This window comes from Carassius auratus, chromosome 19 (genome assembly GCF_003368295.1).
Source record: "Carassius auratus strain Wakin chromosome 19, ASM336829v1, whole genome shotgun sequence".
NCBI classification, from domain to species: Eukaryota; Metazoa; Chordata; class Actinopteri; order Cypriniformes; family Cyprinidae; genus Carassius; species Carassius auratus.
The window spans coordinates 13,617,962-13,638,479 of NC_039261.1; the positions used below are offsets into that span (position 1 = coordinate 13,617,962).

The window sequence follows — 20,518 nt, forward strand, 5'->3', positions numbered from 1 at the left end:
CATTATTATATGCTTTGTAAATTATGCAAAATTACAGCATTTAAATGGAAGAGTTCTCTTTACTTTGTCATACAGTGTCTCTCTCAGTGAATGGGAAACAGATTTTACACAGTTTAATAGTTTAGAATGAAATGGAAATTAAATTAAATAAAATTAATTGTGTAACCAAAATAATAATAATGCCCGGAAGAAAACACAAACAACAACAACAAAAAAAAAACTAAATGTGTAATTTTTTTATTATAAACAAGCCTAAAATACACCGGGACTCTAATTTTGAAATGTTACTATTGCGAAAATATGCAGTCTTACAAGCGTCTAAAACATATGATATAAAGGTCATAAAGTTTTTTAAAGATTGCCACAGGGACTAATTTGAAAGTACTTTTTTGTTCTTTGTGAAGTTTGACAGCTCCTGGTCTGCAAAACAACAGTGTGAATATGCAACAAAATCTCTCCTTGTGTGTTTGCAATAGAAAGAAAGCCATACGAGTTGGGAGTAGCATGGCAGTAGAGTAAGTGGCACAGTTTTCTTATTTGGGTGAAATATCCCTTTAAGAAAAAGTGTAGGGATGCAGGTTTCTGGTTACTCTGAGCACAGAGCATCCCAAAGTCACCGCTGTTCACCTGATCTGACCGTGTTACTGCAGAGGAAAGCAGCACGAATCACTGTGACAAAGAGGACGAGGGGTTAAACCCAAGACACTGTTCAATAATGGAGTGGGAAAAAAATTCTGAATCCCAACAGAGCTGTCGCCCTAATCTATAGTCCTTTTGTGCAAGCATCAAACTTTAAAGACGAGCTAAAATGAGAGTCGTTTGTAGTTCTTTGACACCGGTGAGGAATAAAAGGTGAGACTTGAGACGGCCTGTACTGGTAACACCCACGCTCTGGCAAGTGAACAAAATTATCCAACGTCTTTAAACCGACTGGTTATACAATGTATGTATAAAGAACTTATCGGAACCTTGCATGAAATTTCACACCAGGGAAATATAGTAAGCACAAACATACTTCAGTATCTTTCAGTATCTGTGTGTCAGTAAGCAGAGCGGAGCCGCAGAGAGTGTGTGGCCTCTGTTGCCACGCAGCAGTGAAAACAGGATGCTGTGGGTCATGTGACACGATACAACTCCTCCACTGCTCTCATGACCCACGAGACCAAATGGACCGCAGCAGCTGACCTCTGACCTGCATGTGTTAAAGGAGCCATGCTCTGCTCTTCTGCAGCTTTATAGTCCTCTTATAATCAACTCAAGAATTCTTGCACAAGAAACTTTCAGTTTTGCATTCTCATTTTCCACCACAAGAATGAAAGTCTATGCTTCTGTATCTTTATATTTCCAATGAGCTTTTAGTTTTACATTTTGCATTTTTTATTTATTTTACCTTGTTTCAAACATTTGAAAATATTTAGGATTTTTTTTGTTTCAGTTTTAGCACTTCAACTAATTTTCAGCTAATTGCCAAGATACCTTTTCTAATTTTCATTTGTTTTTTTTTTAGGTTTTTAAATAAAAAATGATTTTAATTTCAGCTTTAATTAAACTAACAGAAACAATTTTAATAGTTTTGGTGAAGAAAAGCAACACTGATTCATCTTAAAGTCTTAAAGGAGCAGTCCACCTAAAAAAAAAAAAAAAAAAATTCCCTTTGCTGGAGCCACACTATTGGTTCACGTGGGTCATGTGACCGACCACAAAAGGACATGTACAAATGCAAACGCAAATTAAGTTTGTGAATAATTGCTTAATTGTCAGTCTGTTCCTCACACAAAGTGGTCATATGACTCTTACTATACACTCTAAAAAAATACACATTCCATTTTATATATATTTTTTTCCATTATCTTTAAAGAGCTTTTTCGCTTTTCAGTTTTTTTCTTTGTGTGAAGAGTATTATTCCACTATAAAGAAACTTTTGTTCAATGACAAGGTAACAAATTATATTAAAAAAAAAAAATCCGTTTAATCCGTTTACAGTAATCAACACTTTTTTTTGTACAGAACATGAAAGCTTTCTGCGTAAAAGATTCTTTGGTTTTGTATAGAATATGACAATGTGTTTGGAACCACACGAAATTGAGGACACGGTGACGAAATCTTCATTTCTGGTCAACTATTCTTAAAAGCACAAATAAAGTTCATACATTAGGCTAATTCACACTGCACCATCACACAAGACAGTTGACAGATTACAGCATGTCACTTCTCAGACATTTTAAGACTCAACAAACAGAAATTCAACATGCTTAATCGGCAAAAACAAACAAAGATCAACGGCAACAAATGTAGAGAGACCGCGTCTGTTGGCCGTTGGTCGTTGTCTGTCAGCGCGGTGTGGACGGGCCGATAGAACAAAGACATTCTGAACAGATGCATAGTGTAGGTGTCTTTCAAAAACTGGGGTAACAGTGGAGGCCGGCAAACACGGGGAACGACATTCCAGCGGGATCTCGTCTTTCTGAACGGTTAATATGACACTCGCTGCATGCTGGAGCACACAATAAGAGGCACGGCAGAGACATTACCTTTAGACACACTGCACTCCCGCAGGTGCCAAATCTCACCTTCAGTGTAGCAGCAGATGGTGGGTGGAACTGTGGGATTGTGGTGATTGTGTTTCGCCTGATACACCTGCTGACATTTGAGGATAAATCAGCACCTGACTGTACGCCAGGTGTGCGTGAGGTACAGCGTGCTCTCAGGAGGGACATGCCATAGTTGCTTTGTACCGAACACCTCAGACTGACTGAAAACGCTTGTCCTGCAATGACCTTAAACATGCGGCCAATATGGACTGGCTGATGCCCTGGGACCGGGGGTGATAAACGCTTGGGACAGCTGATGGCTTCGTCACACGGCCTGATCAGTCACAGTGTTTCTACATCATGCCAGATTGAACAATAAAACAATGTTAAACCCTTTAGGTACAAGACCACACGAACTATAACTAAATCTGGTACTTTTGTGTCTTATCTTTTCTTTTGTCTGAAAACCACCGACAACACGCAAATACCGAACTGAGTTTTCCTTCATGTGCGTTCTTTTGCTTGAATAGACAAATATACACAAAATGATGTCAAAATACCCACCTTGGGGAGTATTTCTCATAAACACAATGTCAATTTTGTCTTATACTTTTTACGTATACTTTTGAGAATGAAAACATGGTAAGTAGCATATTTTGTTACTTTTTTAATGGAATAACACAATATTGCAATACATTACCTTTTAAAAATAAATGTGTATCAGTATATTAGATCTATGCAGTAGGTCTTAAAGTGACAGCAGCCTAATACACCTGCCGCTCTCTGTCCTTCATATTGATCAAACAACAAAAAGACAAAAAAATAGAAAGAGAAACATTCTCACTGCTATCGACTAAATGACTTTTTAATAAGGATAATATCCATGTAATTCATATTCATTGTGGTGTTTCTACTGATTGATTTCTGCAATTCAGCAGTGGGTGAAATACCAGAGCCCATGTGTAAGTTTATTAAAGTAATGGTTACCAGTCTGTGGTTAATGGTTTATTTAGTGCCAATAAATGTTTCATGCCAAATGCTAAAGGTAACTACAGTTTACAACTCTATACTGCTTTGAAAGTTCCCACACCTTTATACCAATGAAGGATTTTCAAATAAATGACATACAATATGAACATTACCTTGAAATATTATCGTTTGGTATTAAAAAACACTGTTAGGATTTGCTAAAGACATGCAGTGAAAAAATAGCATTGAAAAGATGTGGACTAAGTTATTTTTGTGGCTGATCTTATTGCATGTGTAGGAGATTCGCCATTAAAATAAAAATGTATGAGAGAAGAGTATTTCAATAAATCATGCAGCGTGATTAAAGTTTATATGAGTTTACTGATTTACTGGTATTTGCACTATTATTTAATGACAAAAAGCATGAATTAGGGCTGGACGATTATGGGCTAAAATCAAAACCTTGATTAATTGAACATTTTACATCGATTACGATTAATAAATGATTATTTTGTTTCTATTTTTTATTTTTTTTGCCCTCATAGTTCACTGACAAGGTTTGTACTATAAATATGATTGACTATTAAAAGGTGAGATTTTTTAAATATATTTATATATATATTTTTATATTTCTGACATCATAGCTCACTATCAGCAGTTATTTTATCTATGTTCGTAACATTTCTTACAGATTATTTCTCGGTGAAAGAGATAAATAGAGATCAGATAAAGTTAAATTAGCACAGTACCAGTACGAGTGATTGCGTGTGTGAATTAGTCATACCGTCTCTGTATTATTGTGAAGCTGTGGGTTGTAAATAGCCTAGTTCCTTCAAAAGTAGAAAAACATGTTATAATAAGTTTTGAGATTCTAAGCTACTTTAGTAATAAATCACAGGACAGCGCTGACAACTAGTTTCTGCGTTCCTCTGTGCGCGCGATCTTCACAGCTGTTAATATGAGTGTTCTTGCCACAATGCCGCTGTGAGAACATGGTAGCTGGATATATTAATAATACACATCTGATCATCTAATAACTTGAATGTCCAAACCATAAAACAAATACAACTGACAAAGTGTAGTGAAGACGCAAGGCTCACCTCAGTGTTGTGCTTTTATGCCACTGACTGGACGGAGCAGAGTCATGTGGCTACCAGTGTTCCCAACTTCTTTCAGTGGAAAGTAGCTAAACCCCGCCGGAAAAGTCGCCAATTAACACATTCATGACGTAAGTGCGTTGTGTGTATTGGCTCCCTATGCTCACATACTGCATTTTAATTCAGCTAAATTCTCAATAAAACTTATTGACATATTTACATTTTTCTGTTGTCAGACAACGGAATTAATATTATAATGACTGAAAAATAATATGATTAATTCAATGGTTGTGCTGTGACTGATGTCAGCTATACTTGCATGTAAAATAGAGGTAGAAGCGACCGAATATCTTCTTTTTTTTTTTTTTTCTGAAAGTGCTGCTCCTCTCTGCGCTCACTGAACAGAGCAGATACAGAAGAGAGGCATGTGCGCGCTGACAAAAAGAGAACTCGCGCTCGTGCTGCAGAACAGGAGAGTCTCCGAGACTAAAGGTTTTGCCAAAAAGTCACTTAATCTAGCGACCGCGTCGCCAAGTTGGCAACACTGGCTACACACGCGGTAGTATGTTTTAAGGGGAAAGTATTAACAGGATTAAAAAACCGAAATATCCGACATGGGAAAATTAAGTCGGTTGGAGGTTCTGAATTTCAGCTTCAATTACTTTTTGATAAATCGTCCAGCCCTAGCATGAATTAACCCATTTTGTGATTGATGTCCCCAGTAAAAAATAAATATACTAAAATGTATTTGAAATTCATTTATTTCATACCAAGTATGCTACAAATACATTTACATGTTTATGTAATTTATACAAATACCATTTAACTGTACTTTTAGTATACTAAACAGGTATACTTAAAAGTCTGCTAAATTAGAACAACTTATTTTGTACTTAATGCACTTTTATTGTGCAGAAGTCTCACTAAAGATGAAAAGAAGTATATTTCATTGTGCTAAAGAGGAACTAATGCAAGCATACTTTAGGTACACTTTAAATATCTTGCATTATTTAAAGATCAAACAATCCTAATCAATTGTGACATTAAAACATATTCTAGGCTTGTTCAGTGTGCATTGTTTATTTTAATTAAATTCATTTACTACAAGGGGTGGATGCAATAGTTGTACTAATTTTTACTGCTCTTGGTAGATTGTGATGGTCATAATTGAAATAATAAGTCTGTAGATCAGTAGATCACTGGACTCAGTTACACAGCATACGCAAAAAACCCAGAAGAATTATGGAGCTATAAATGTTGTCAAGCTAACGTTTGCAAACACACCTGAACACATAGGCTTTGAAGCCAGAGGGTAGATTTTGAGCATAGAGGGTGACAGTACCTACCTGTGTGGACTTGTCTTTCATGCACGAGGGGCTGTGTAGGTGGGATTCACGTGGCCACTGCCCTATCAGATAGGGCCCGGTGATAGCACCCAGAGAGGAAGTTCGTCTAATAGCACCAGTGCTCCGCACCTGTTGTGACTTTGACCTCTCAACTGCCATAAGAAACAAACAGAAAGAGAAACAGATGGGTGATGAGCAGATGGACTGGGGTTGTGGCAGCACTAAAGTTATTTCCCCATAAAATACTGAAATGTGATTTTCATGCGTATCACGTCAGTAAAGGGGCTCATGTGATTAGAAGTATATCTCATATCTCTATATTTTTTCAAAACAAATCCTGCCCACATCCAAGGATTGCCTTGGTAAAATTCACATTTTAGGGGCTAAACATTATGTTATTTGTATTGGGGTCGCTTCGACCCGCAGACATGAAAAACAAACACAGACTTGGCAACATTGGTTGGCCTTTAATACACAGAGCCGTAGTTCACAGAAAATCCACACAAAATTGATTCTAAAATTGGAGGCGAGTCGATTTTGAAAGCGATTTTGTGTAGCTTGTCGGTGGACTATGGCTTTGTGTAGTAAATGCCGCTCCACCTGAACAAGTGTTGCCAAGTCTGCGGTTGTTTTTCATGTCCCTGGGTTGAAGCGACCCCAATACCAATAACGTGATGTTTAGCCCCTAAAATGCTAATTTTACCAGGGCAACCCTGCCAAAAAAATTTTGGTCACACTTTATTTTAGGGTCCAATTCTCACTATTAACTAACGATTAACTATGACTTTTGCCTCAATTAACCCCTTATTTGCTGCTTATTAGTAGTTTATAAGGTAGTTGTTAAGTTTAGGGTATTGGGTAGGATTATGGATGTCATGCATTATATGTACTTTATAAGCACTAATAAACAGCCAATATGTTAATAATAGACATGCTAATAAGCAACTAGTTATTAGTGTGAATTGGACCCTATACTAAAGTGTTACCAAAATTTTATTGGGGAACCTCCTGGAAACGCGATTGGGCTAGTTTTGGAGTAGTTTTTAGAAGCAAGTAGGCAGGATTTGTTTTGAAAACCTAGCAACCCTGAACTGAACGCACATGCTGGAGATATACTTCTAATTACAGGAGCGTCTTTACTGATGAGATGCGCATGAAAATCGCATTTGATTTTTTGCACAGCCCTACCCCCTGCCCTGCACATTTTGTATGTTTCCATAATCCGACATACACAATTTAGTTCTTGCAGTCTCTACTAATGAGCAGGATGAGTGGAATCAGTTGTGCAGGGCATACAAAAAATGCAGGGCAGGGGGGCCACCAGGACAGGTTTTGGTTTGATATTGAGGCAGAGTTGTAGATTATGAGGAGATCTATCAAATGATATACATATTGTGTGGATGTGTGAAACACCTTTTGATTACAGAGCCATAAAACTCGCTAGCACCAATTAGTGGACGATTTAGGGCCATGAGTTGAACATGCCCACTGAGTTTCGTTCCGATCGACCTCCGTTTACCTTGTTTAATAGGTGCTCAAGTTTCTATTGCTGTTTTTTTAGATAAGCAAATGTCCTCATAGACACTTGTGCCTCATTGGACAAACTTTTTTTTTTTTTTTTAATAATTGATATTCACTGTCCAGAGAATATTTCTGCAGTGGCTTGGTTCCGATCGGACAAAAAACCTAGGACTAGTTTGCAAAAGTAGGTTTTGGACATAAATTTTGCGCAAAAAAACAGACTTTGTAGAGAAATCCAATTCATACTCAACTTTAGTGACTATATAACATTGCTTCGATTGTGCAAGTGATAATTGTGTCACACAGTAAGTTTTCAAATTACTTTAGGAGTTATTTAATGAAGACATTTGAATTGTACCTCATCTTTAGTAGCGGTGCAATGGATCATAAAACTCACAGTTCGAATCATATTACGGATTTTGAGTCACGGATATGATCATTTTTCGGATCAGCACAAAAAAATAAAAAAATAAATAAACTTGGGAAGTGGTGTCCCTGTGATGCACTGGGCATTTTCACCAACTGAGGAGTTCCCATACCAGACTGTGATACAACTGGTCAGGATATTCTTGATCACACACTGGTAGAAGTTCATCAGGATGGCTTTAGTGTCCTAAAGAAGAAGAGGCGGTGGTGGGCCTTCTTGACCAGGCTGGAGGTGTTTGTGGTCCAGAACAGGTCCTCCGAGATGGTGGTTCCCAAGAACTTGAAGCAGGAGACACATTCAACAACCATTCAACACCAGTTGCTCGGGTGAGGGACAGGTTGAAAATGTCAGTGAAGAACCCTGTAAGCTGCTCTGCACATCCCCTAAGCACACGTCCAGGAATGCCGTCGGGGGCCGGCAGCTAGCGGTCTGCTGAGAGTGTGATCTTGGTGGCCATCTCTTTGCGGTCGCTGTTGAAGTGAGAATAAAAGTAATTTAGCTTGTTAAGGAAGGAGATGCCTGTGAACGTTGGAGTGGAGTTGCTTGGCTTGTAGTCACTGATGACCTGGATGCCCTGCCGCATGCGTAGGGGGTTAGAGTTTTAAAAGTGTTCCTATACCTTTAGCTTGTAGCATTACTTGGTCTTTTTGATGTCCCTCCTCGGGTTAGCCCTGGATTTGCTGTAGGCCTGAGCATCATCTGATCTGAAGGCAGTGTTGCGGTCTTTCAGCAGGAGTCACACCTCCTTGTTCATCCATGGATTCTGATTAGGGTATGCGGAGATCTGTTTCTTTGTTGTAACACTGTCAATGGTGGTGTTGATGTAATCCAGTACAGAGGATGTAATGATATCAATGTCTGTGTGAGAGCCACAGGCAGCCTGAGAAGCAAACATACTCCAGTCCGTGTATTGAAACCTGTCCTGAACTTAAGAGTCTGCTCCAGTTGGCGGAACTTGGATGGTCCTCAGGTGATCAGACTGTTCCAGGTGGGGGAGGGGGCCTATATAGCTTACATTATATAGATGTAAGCTATATAAATGTTTGTGTAAACATGATCCAAAGTTTTGTCTCCTCTAGTGTGGAATGTAGGGAGCACTGTCTCTAAGTTGGAGTGATTTAAATGACCTGGGACAATAAAAGCATTCTCCAGGTGAGCAGTCTGTCATTTACTAATGGCCGCATGCAGTTCGTTTATAGAAAGCTTGGCATTAGCATCTGGTGGAATATAGGCTGCAGTTATAATGGTGGAAGTGAACAGATAAAAAGGTCTACACTTAATCATGAGATACTTTAGGTTAGCTAAGCAGTGTCTCCCATGTGATTATATCATCTGTGATTTTATTTGTGTAGCTTGTCAGAGAACTACGGCTCTGTGTGCTAAATGCTGCTCCATCTGAAAGCAGATGATGGAGATTTAATACTAATCACAGAACCGGCTTTACTGTTGAGATGTGCATAACAATTGCATTCGATTAATCACGCAGCCCTAAATTCATCTGCACCATACAGAGACATACACACTAGGGCTGAAATGATTCCTCGAGTAACTCTATTACAAAAAATGATTGAGGCAAATTCCTCTGCCTCGAAGCATCTTTTAATTTATTTTAAATCTTACGTCAGGTTCTTTCGCAATAATTTTTTTAATGTGACACAACGCGTTGACGTCACCCAGAAAGCGGAAGGAGACACAAGCACTGCGTCTGAAATAGCATACTGCAAGGAATCAGCAGTGTTTTGATATGAGGGCACGGGCAAACGTAAAGAGAATGTTGTGCCGTGTGTCCATTGCAAGATAGAGCTGGTATACCTCAACTAGGGCCCTATGATTTCCACGATGCAGAAAATGCTGAGGGAATCGCGGAATCCAGTCATAAAAACGGAATTTACAGTTTAACGCGGAATGGCACGGAATTTGCCAAATTTTGAATGAATTAATAAAAAATAGGTCATTGCACTTACATCAAATCATGATATGAACTAATATTTGTAAATATTAATCTGGAACAGTCTATTTAAATATGAATCCTGCATGTTCGCCGTGTCTCTGTTAATGAATGGAGCAGAAGCGCGACTTCCTTTGTCACACTCTGAAGCGCGCGTGACGCTCGTGGTGATTTCAGTGTCTGCTGTCTCACTAAATAAGGATGTGAACACATGAACAACATCTCCAGAACTGCTCTGACAGTCACTTCATGAGCATTTGACCGTTTGATTTGAGTAAAACTAGCGTCACATCACATACACATAGGGCTGGGTATTGTTTAAAATTTTAAAATATTTTTTAAATTTCGATACCGGTTCCTAACGATACTTTTTCGATACCATATGTTTTAAAATCCATTTCAACATCAACACAAATACATTAAACACAAAACTTTTATTTTTCACCTTAATAAAAACAAATTCTGGGAACACTTCACACTCAGGATAACATTATTAATACAACTGGTTGTGCTTTTTGGATAGGGGTGCGCCATTCAGGGGCGGACTGGGACCAAAAAGTGGCCCTGGACTCCCTGGCCCACAGCAGCCCACCACATCATAACGCAAATGCCCCTGTTTTGATGTAATTTATTAAATTAATATTTGAGTAAACAGTTTGGGGATTTTAACCAATGGGGCAACTGATCCTCCATTGAAAAAAAAAAAGACAAAAAAAAAAGAACAGCAGCTGTTTGTTTAGCGACTCCTAGTGAGCGATACATGCTCATCAAGACACAAACATTCTTCTAGAACTCACACTTTGCATTCAGTTAGCAGATCCATACGAATCATGCATGAAATAGAAGTTTATAAACTCAAACGATAGCTTTATGTGCTTTACAGATGAACTTGAAGTCTTTATTCATTCGAGATGTTCAATAATAGATTATCTTTGGCTCGGTAATACAAGTTCATGATCCGATTAGTGAACCAATGATTCTTTTGAGTCAATCTTTTAAAATAATTATTTATTTTGTTTAACGAAAACAGTGTGGTGATTCCTAACTTGATTTGCGTTGTTCACTCGCTTGAAGAGGTGAAACGGATCGTAGTTGATCGTTTGCACTTGTTTCTAAATCTTGCTGATTCAAGTGTTTTAAACAATTTGCGCATGTTCGGAGCTTGCGCTCACTCAAAGCACGCGCTGTGAGCAGCATTTCAGACAATGCGCGTACAGAGAATTAATTCATCTTTCGCGTATCGTAACTTCTGAATGAACACATACACACACACAATTATATCAAAATAATTGTTTCTGCAAGTATTCTCGTAAACACAGTCAGTTATGTTTTAAGTGAACGTATACAGTGGCCTGCTGCTCAGAGAAATTCTCTGTACCGGATAAATCTGTCTCTCTCTGTTATTTAGACAACGTGAAAGGGGGTGTGTTTCAAGATACGCAATGGAGTAGACCAAACTAAACAGGGAGGGAGGGAAAAACACTCATCCAAACACATGCTACATTAAATTGGTGGTATTGCCGGCTTTGGTTGCAATACTCTTTTCGCATATGTTGCACTTTGCAGACTCGGCATCCACTTTTATAAGGTGTAGCCACACTTTAGACCTCTTTGGCATTTTAAAACTGAAACGTTTAGAGAAAAACCAACTACACTTGTGTTGTGTGACTGCGAGTATCTATCTTCAGAAATCCTCCCCGTCACGTCACGTGGTGGTGGACAGCCAATCTCGGCGAATTTAGGTCCTTACATGCACGTATACTACAAGCTCACACAGACACAGCCGCTTGGCAAAAAATAAAAAAAAAACAAAAAAAAAAACCGTCCGCTTGGCTTTTGGACCCCAAAATTTGGCACCGAAAGATAAATAATTTTTCGATACAAATAGTATCGAAGTTTTTCGTTCGATACCATAAATGCATCGAAGTTCGGTACCCAGCCCTACATACACAGAACTGTAAAGGTACGTCAAGACGTCAAAATAAAAGTCCGGTTAAAGACTATTGTTCAGCAGAATGTACATATCCTACTACTAAAAAAAAATATGTTTAATTTTTTCATTTTTTTTTTAATGTTTAATCACACAACATTTCTTCCATGTTTTATTTTTAATAGTAAATCCCCTTTGTTTACCAAAAAGTTAATTCATCTGTCAACTTCATTGTCATTGTTCACAGTAAAAGTACAGACAGAGAAACAATGGGTAATAATGAAATGTTTATTTTTGATGTATGTATGCATTGCATTCTATGCATTTAAAAAATGTAAAATATTTTTTTTCTAAAAAAGGAAACTTAGTTGTTCATTTTAAGAGACCCAGGAGTCTTATTTTCTCTTGCATAATTAATATTACACTTTAATTAAGCAAAAACACATTTTATCCGATTACTCAATTAATCGATGGAATTTTTGGTAGAATACTTGATTACTAAAATATTGGATAGCTACAGCCCTAATACACAGCATACATGTGCCAAACCTTGCACGGCAGACATGTCATCAGCTTGAGATCAAACTTTTTAGAGATCTCAATTGGCCGATTGTGATCAGTAGCCAATCAATCTGAGCACCTTTTATGTCTTAAAATGCAGTCTAGAAAAGTACTATGTAACAATAACTTATCGGCCCTTTCAGCTCATAGCCCATCTACCGCAGAGTTAGACACGCTATATGGATGCGTGTTATCTTGTTTGCGCTTGGTGTTTAAGCAGAACATCAGTCATTGAAACACCTGATAAAAATACCTCATGCACATCCCTCAGCCCAGAAAGATGGAGGAATAAGATGAATTGGGTCAAGGGCATGCAAACTTATCTAATCATTGACAGCAAGAGAGTGACACTTGCCTACAACAGAGATGACAATATTTACACATCTCTATGGCACTATGAATACATCATCAGATCCATGGATCACCTTTATGGCTTTCAGAAGACAAACTCAGGTATGTGTACACAAGGCAGCTGCAGGCAAACTGCTAGTTTTTTATGAAAAGTAAGGACTTAGAAAGTAAAAGCAATGGCCCGGTGTTAAGTTCAAGAGGAATGTAGAAGTTTTAAGCCCTCCTGAAAAAATATATATTAAAATTCACCAATACACATATTAGTTGAGATTTCTAACAGTGGTTAAATGACTAGCTGACCATCAAGATCAATCTCCATCAACCCCATCAAAAACTTGAGTATTTACATGCTGGACCACCATCTAGACTAACACCAACCAGCATAATCCAGCCTGGACAAGCATGAATCACGACCAACTGGTGAATTGTCCTTTGAGCTGTTGACCTGCAACTTCTAGTCCTGTGAATCATATCAAAAACTAATAACCACGTAACTGACTAGTCAGTCACCCGGTTTCATTCCCATCAAACATATTCACTACTGAAATGTGGAATTTGGATGGTTAACAGTATGGCAGTGCTGGCCAAACAGTTAGACTGACTAAACAAAACAGGCTGAAACAGCATGGGGATTTAGGTTTAATTAAATCCATCTGGTTAACTTTGCATCCTTGTCCTGTTAGCAAGTTCTAGTTTGGTGAATCATCTTGAATTTCATCATGCTTCTTTGCTTCAGTCTAACCCCACTACCAGTAAACTCCCTATCAACCAAGTAGTTGGCTGCTCGATGACTAGTTGGCTGTACAATCAGTAGGTCATCCCATCTCAAAAGATGAAAAGAACATTTGGCTTTTTATCTGTTTCTATAAAACCAACACTGATAAACTAGTCAGTTGTTGGAGAAATAGTTGGCCAGCTTGTCCCAAACTAGCAAATTTTGGCTGATCAAGCTGACTAACAGGAATAACCTAGAGTAGGAAGGATATTCAGGATAAATCCAGAACATCAGTTACGATCTGCATTCTTGACCTGTTGACCAGCAACTTCCAGTCTGGGCCTTTTAAAAGAGTAATTTAGCATCTTATATCATGCTTATGTGCATCTATGCAACCTCTGCCCACACGCTAAAAATGACTTTTGACCAAAGTATGTTAAAGAGTGAACTCAGTACATTAAATGTGTGATTACGCTGTGACCCAAGCGACTGCTTATTTTACAGCTACAGTGTCGGTTCACACAATAGGCTGTTTTAAGCCAGATGACACCTCACTTAGTTGCAGGTTGCCAAAAGCTGTTCACACCTCCCTCAATTATATTATCATCACCCATGTGTTTGCATGGTGTGAAGCCCACATCAGACGAGCAAAGCAAGCATCAAGTGAAACCAACAGTAATAAAGAAACTGAGAGGAGAATAAAGGAGACAAAAGATCCAAGTTAGCTGATGAGTAAATGTCAGACCATGTGTTCTCCAATCTACGGTGTAAATAATTAGATACAAGGTACTAAGCTGGATACACAGAATGAGATTACGACTAAAAGACAAATGCGTATATGAGGAACGCTGTGGACACAGAGAATGTCCTGTTGCTATGGTGATAAACGGAGTCATTCGGAGCAAAGCTAATGGATTACAGTCCATTCCAGAAGAACATATTTAGACTTGGCCCTTATCTCACTCTGTGCTTTTTAGGAAGTACCTAACTAGAGACTGAGTCACTGGAAAATGTAGGTTAACTCCTTATGAGGTCCTGTCGAGCTACAAAATAAAGGGACTTCTACAGCAAACTGAATATGTTTAGTAACTTTAAAACCGGTAACTGTCACAAAGTGCATTGTTATAAAGAAGACGTTCATTCAGAAAATCATATGACAAGGCCTTTTAACTTCTTCCAGTAGTAACTCCTGGAGTTCATGTTATGAATTCAGCTGATTTTCATGACATGCATTCATTTAAAGGTACTTTAAAGGACATTTTAGGTTATCATTGGTTAAAGAAATATTAACCTAACAAACAAGAATGCATTGACAATTATGCACTTACAATAGAAGAAATGCTAAAAATGTTTCTTTTATACAAATATTGCTCAAAATTATTTTTTGACAGGGCTTAAAATGTATTTAACTAAGATTATAAAATGTAATAATGTTTATTACTGCTATTAATGTACAGTACTATAAAGTGTTATCAGTCATCTTAGTACTGAATACTTCTGAAAAGAGGAAATCTCTCTCTGTTCAGATGTGATGTGATAGGAAAATCTACAGAGAGGGAGTGAGTGACAGATAGCAGGTTAAGTAAGTTGTAAAACAAGCTTATGCTGAGTTACTGCATCAACATTTGGCTCCGACATCTGGACTCAGGCCAGACATAGCAGTGAATTCACAAGATCTGTTATAGATCTAAAAACAGCCTTACTGCAGACTGTTAACAGAGGGTTTGGTCCATAAAAAGCATTAAACATTTTAATTATAAAGTTTAAATGACAAAATACTGTAATTTCAAATGATTTTCAGTAATGTTCAAAATGGTATGACATCAAATGTATTGATTACTTTAACCTGACCAGCTAAACTAAACTACTAGAAGTTGCTACAACAAACAAAATGCTTATTGAAACAGGAAGTTGGGGTGAGATCGTTTTTTTTCTTTTAAGCCTTTGGTTTATGCCGAAAAACTTGGCTTGCTACTAGTACTTACTGTACAAAGATGCTGAATTTGACACTTTTAATTATTTTCAATGTGCAGTTTCTAAGAACGTTCAGGATCATTTTTTAGGGATAGTTGATCTGTCATCATTTACTCACCCTTATGTGTTTATTTCTCAGTAGATTTTATATTGGTGCATGGCCCTCAACAACCTAAAAAGGCTAATTCTTCTACACATTAGCTTTGTGTTATATTGTCACAGCTTCCAATGTAATTACTGTTAAAAACTGTTTTTAAACCAAACTGTGCAATGCATTAGAAATGCACACTATAAAGCCTAAAACCTAAAGCAGTAAGACTGGAGTGGCCCTCAGCATTAATTCACTAAAACAAATGCTTATTCTTATCCTACTCTAGCTATGCTTATTTGCACGTGAAGCTGGTATTGTGGCCGAGGCTGACTTGGTGTGTGGTTTGCCTTGCCCAAATGTTGCTCAGTGAGTGTGGAAGGCATTTGCTCATGGAGGCCTGGCACTGGACTGCTTCCTCTCGGCCTGTTTTACAGTTTCCTGAGAGCAGATGGAAAGAAGCAGGGCAGGTTTATGCCAAGAATTGTTTCAGGAGTGCACACTGACACCCCCACAGCAGGACAGGGCCGACAGATTGAGAGATGGAAAGAGAAATATCTTCACGTCATCTTTCCCTCTGACTGCTTTAGAGCTGCAGCTAACTGACCGTTTTCAAACCAATTAATCTATTATTTCTTTGATTAATCAATGAAACAGTTTCTTTATTATTATTCTTAAATTCATAGCAACTGCACCAAATTGCATATTCTAGCTCAGTTTTTCCCTTTTTGAGTGTGAGCTCCATATTCTCCTATATGAGCCTTAAAGACCTGATGTATCAAATATGATACTCAACAAAAATCTTTTTTTAAAAGATATTTGAATATATTTTTAAACGTTTAATAAACTGTTCCATTAAAAAAAATCTGATTATAATTTTATGTTTTACAGGGTTAAAATAAAGGGATGACACAGCACAAAGTATTTAATGTCGTTGATTATTGTGATTATGAATTATTATCACATTATCCATTAGCCGTGCGGTTTCTGAAAGCTGTGAGAGTGATAAACGGAGCGGCACAGTAAATGCCGTTAGTAAATGTGTAAGAGGTGACATTTAGTAAAATACTGTGCTTGCAAACCGAGAGAGAGCGTGTGTGGGTGGACGAACGCTGAAAGACCTTCTGTTGTTTTTCACACAATCACATTTTGACAAACATCATCTCAATACAGCCAGTTCGCCTCGGAGCTGTGAAGAAGGTCATATTAGACGAGGGACAGGTGGTTTAGCTCACTGCACGGTGGGGAAATAAAACAGAGCAATTGCGTCGATGCAGAATTGCAGCCTGCAGGTTCTGATGTCTTCACATGTCTGGAATTCTTTTATGGCATTAATATGACTTAATGGGAATTGATGATCGCTGCTCCTGGCATTGGCTCGTGATTGGGTTACTGTGGGTAAAGTGGGGTGAGCAACCTTTATTCAGCGGGATATAACGCCATTAGTCTGACAGCCAAGGAAAAGGAAGTGCAACACTGAATATGTTGAAGTTTAAAGCTTTCAGAGGTGAATACAGTCCATGTTGGGAGTCGATTTGCAAAACACAGACGCTATTGTACAACATCCATCAGCACAGTCAGAGTGCTGTTGGGCTGAGCGAAGCATTTCACGCAAGGAAACAAAAACGCAAGCGCGCGGTGGGGGGATATGCAAATGTGAACTTTTCCCCTCCAAACGCTCGAGTGTTTGTTCGCTGCTCTCAAACGAACTCACCCGCGCTCGTCACATTCTGAATCACAACAACATCATCACGGTATTCAGACCTCAGTCACTTTTGGACTCCACAAGTCATATATAGGATCATATATATAACTCAGTAGGAAACATTTAGGATTCTGCACTATTTCTTGGTCGGTCTAATAATAAAATAGGTTGATCTTAAGTTGATCATCCAAACTTTGTACAGACTGTCAGATTTTATTCTTCCACAGAAGCTCGAGATGCTTGTTGGATCATCCCATATCATGCAGGAGAACACGAACATCAGGTTTTAAACAAAACTGCTCATTAAACTGTCATTAAAGCAAAAGTAAAAGACTAAAACATTTTTAATCAACTCGTAATTCTGATAATATTATTTGTATCTAAAAAGGTATTTTAAATGTCAAATTTATCAATATAATTGCAAATGATCACTTATTTTCCATAACCAAAAATTATTCAGACACCAGATAAAATTATATAATTACCAGATTTTATATATATATATATATATATATATATATATATATATATATATATATATATATATATATATATATTTTTTTTTTTTTTTTTTTACTAGTGATTGCTAGTGAATACATTTCGGTTTGACTGTATATTATACATATTGTGGGTATGCATTAACCACTGAATATTGTTCATAATGTAAGGTCTAAAAAAACAGGGAATTTCATTTGCAATACTTTTTATCTTTTAGTTTCAGAGGCAATTAAATGGTTAGTTCACCCAAGAATTAAAATGTGTCCATCTTCTACTCATCCTCGAAGCATCCTATAGGTGAGGTGACTTTCTTCTTTCAGAATAATCCAAACGAAGTAATATTAAAAAATGTCCGTGCTCTTCCAAGCCTTTCAATGGGTGTAAGCAGGTGTTTGTTGTCAACAGTTCAGAAGACGTGAAATAAAGTGCATGCAGGAGTAGAAGATGGACAAATTTTCATTTTTGGGTGAATTAACCCTTTAAACAATTGTCAGAGCTTGCAGCCGTTGAGGTTTTGCTACTATTTTTCAGTAAAATAAAGTAAAAAAGTGAAAGTGAAAAAAAAATAAACTAAGTAATGTAACAATAATTACAAATTGTGTGTCTTAGGTGTCCAAATACCTTTTGTGAAAAATTTAATTTAATGTAGAACTGTGTGAGGCAGCTGTACTAAAATTAAATATGCTAAAAGTAGGAAACAAGTCTTTTCTGATGACACTGCATGCTTTATGGTGCAAAAACACTTATATTCCAGAAATAGCCTTTATTTAATAATTCATGCAAATCAGAAGTGAAGTCAGGGCAAGAGGCAAATGTGGAAAAGCCTGAAGCCGAGATATTTTCAGACTGACCTACATATGGCAGATTAATAAATGTAATCAATCAGATATTGATCTACTGTTATAGCACTGATAATTTGATAGTACCTCAAAGCTAAAAGCTTTAAAAGAAACACACAGGTGTTAGATTTGTGTCATACGGTAAACAAGTTCTGCTGTTCAAAATAATAATATTTAATCCACGATAGACACTGTAAAGTAAAACAAAGGTGAACAATGTTTGTGGGGTTTCTTATCATTTAAAGGAACTGTTCACAAAAAAAAAAAAGGTTAAATCTGCTAAAAATGTACTCTTTACCCTCAGGCCAACCAAGAGGTAGATGAGTTTGTTTTTTCATCAGAACAGATTTGGTGAAATTTAGCATTTCATCACTTTCTCACCAAAGGATGCTCTGCAGTGAATGGGTGCCGTCAGAAAGAGAGTCCAAACAGCTGATAAAAACTTCACAATAATCCACAGCACTCCAGTCCATCAGTTAACATCTTGTGAAGCGCAAAGCTGCTGTGTTTCTAAGAAACAACTGCTGTTGCTTGTAAACAGTGCTTGATTTATACATCTCTCTCTCTTGATTCAGACTAGATGACTTTCTTAAAGGAGAAAGCAATATTTAAACCAACAGTTTCAATTTAAAATGTATTGATGGATTTTTTTCTTACACACACACAGCTTTTCTCTTCACAACATGTTAGCTGATGGACTGGAGTGCTGTGGATTATTGTGGTGTTTTTATCAGCTGTTTGGACTCTCGTTCTGACGGCACCCATTCACTGCAGGAGTATGCACTACATATAATATGTGACACATGATTATTAACCTTAGATAGTACAGTTGTGTGCTAGTCCTTTCTGGCACAGGCACTAAAGTCAACATAGAAACTGATAAATATAAATATTTTATGTACTGTAATCTATTTCAAATGTGTCTAGCATATGTTATAGAGGACAGAAGTGAAACAGAGTGTGTGTTTAGTCTTAATAATGCTCTCTGCTCTGGGATGGGTGTGTGTGTGTGTGTGTGTGTGTGTGTGTGTGTGTGTGTGTGTGTGTGTGTGTGTGATAACAGGCCTGAGTCAGACCGCTGCTACCTAACAGCACTGCCACATAAAGCCAGAGACAAAATACTGCTATCTTACTGAACAAGATAAAAGCTTAAGCACAACAGAAGAAATTAACTCACCCAGGCTAGACTCATGGTCCATTAAATGAATAGTGCTCAACACCACACTGAATTATGAGAGCTCACAGACACATGTCTGAAACAAGAGTTACAACTCTAAAAATACCTGGTCATTTAACATTAACAGCAAAAGTCAAGAATTCAAGGCCACAAGAAACTACTGTAAATGAAAAGGCCTTTTCTGTCAGTGGGTGGTTGACTTTGTATCTCATGCAGTGTGATCCATTTAAACTATCTCAACTAAAATTATTTGTAAATTCTTGTGTAATTTCATCCATTCTGCTTTTTAAAATTAGAAACAGAAATGTCTACACCCAAGGAACTCAGAAAAGAAAGTGAGCTTTCTTGACATATTAAATTTACTGAAAGGAAAGCAAACATTTAAACAGAGGAACAGACATTAGATCTGCTTCCTGAATTTCTTAAACATATTTCTGTAATGATGAGAGCGTACTAATAACAAAAAAACGATACAAAGTCATCAGCCAAGAAAAATCCTTCATAAAAACAAATGATGATGAAGCAATGATATTTCACATATTACTCATATTGCACTCATGAACACGTGCCAATTAATGTTGTGAAATTAGTCAATTAATAGGGTTGAAGTCGCTTGTCTAATTTAGAAAATACACCACAATGAATCATCATGAAAAGTCGTGATGAAATATTACTCACGTTCCCTGCCATCATTAAACAGGTTTACTTCAAAAACAATGCACTTCCTGTTAACCTCCACAAACCTTCAAAGAGCTTTCAGATTCTCCTCACAATATCATCAAAAAACATGAACATTCACCATTTACCTGCTTCTCTGCATTAGCAAAAACACCCATTCATA

The 20,518-nt window shown here is 37.5% G+C and overlaps 1 protein-coding gene across 1 annotated transcript in view; it reads right to left on the bottom strand.

The window, feature by feature from the left end:
• Nucleotides 1-20,518, bottom strand: part of LOC113119488 (glucocorticoid-induced transcript 1 protein-like) — a 34,440-nt gene that overhangs the window by 10,166 nt on the left and 3,756 nt on the right. The window contains exon 2 of the mRNA XM_026289018.1: nt 5,944-6,095. Coding sequence (XP_026144803.1) covers nt 5,944-6,095 — 152 coding nt within the window. The remainder of the gene's footprint in view (nt 1-5,943; nt 6,096-20,518) is intronic.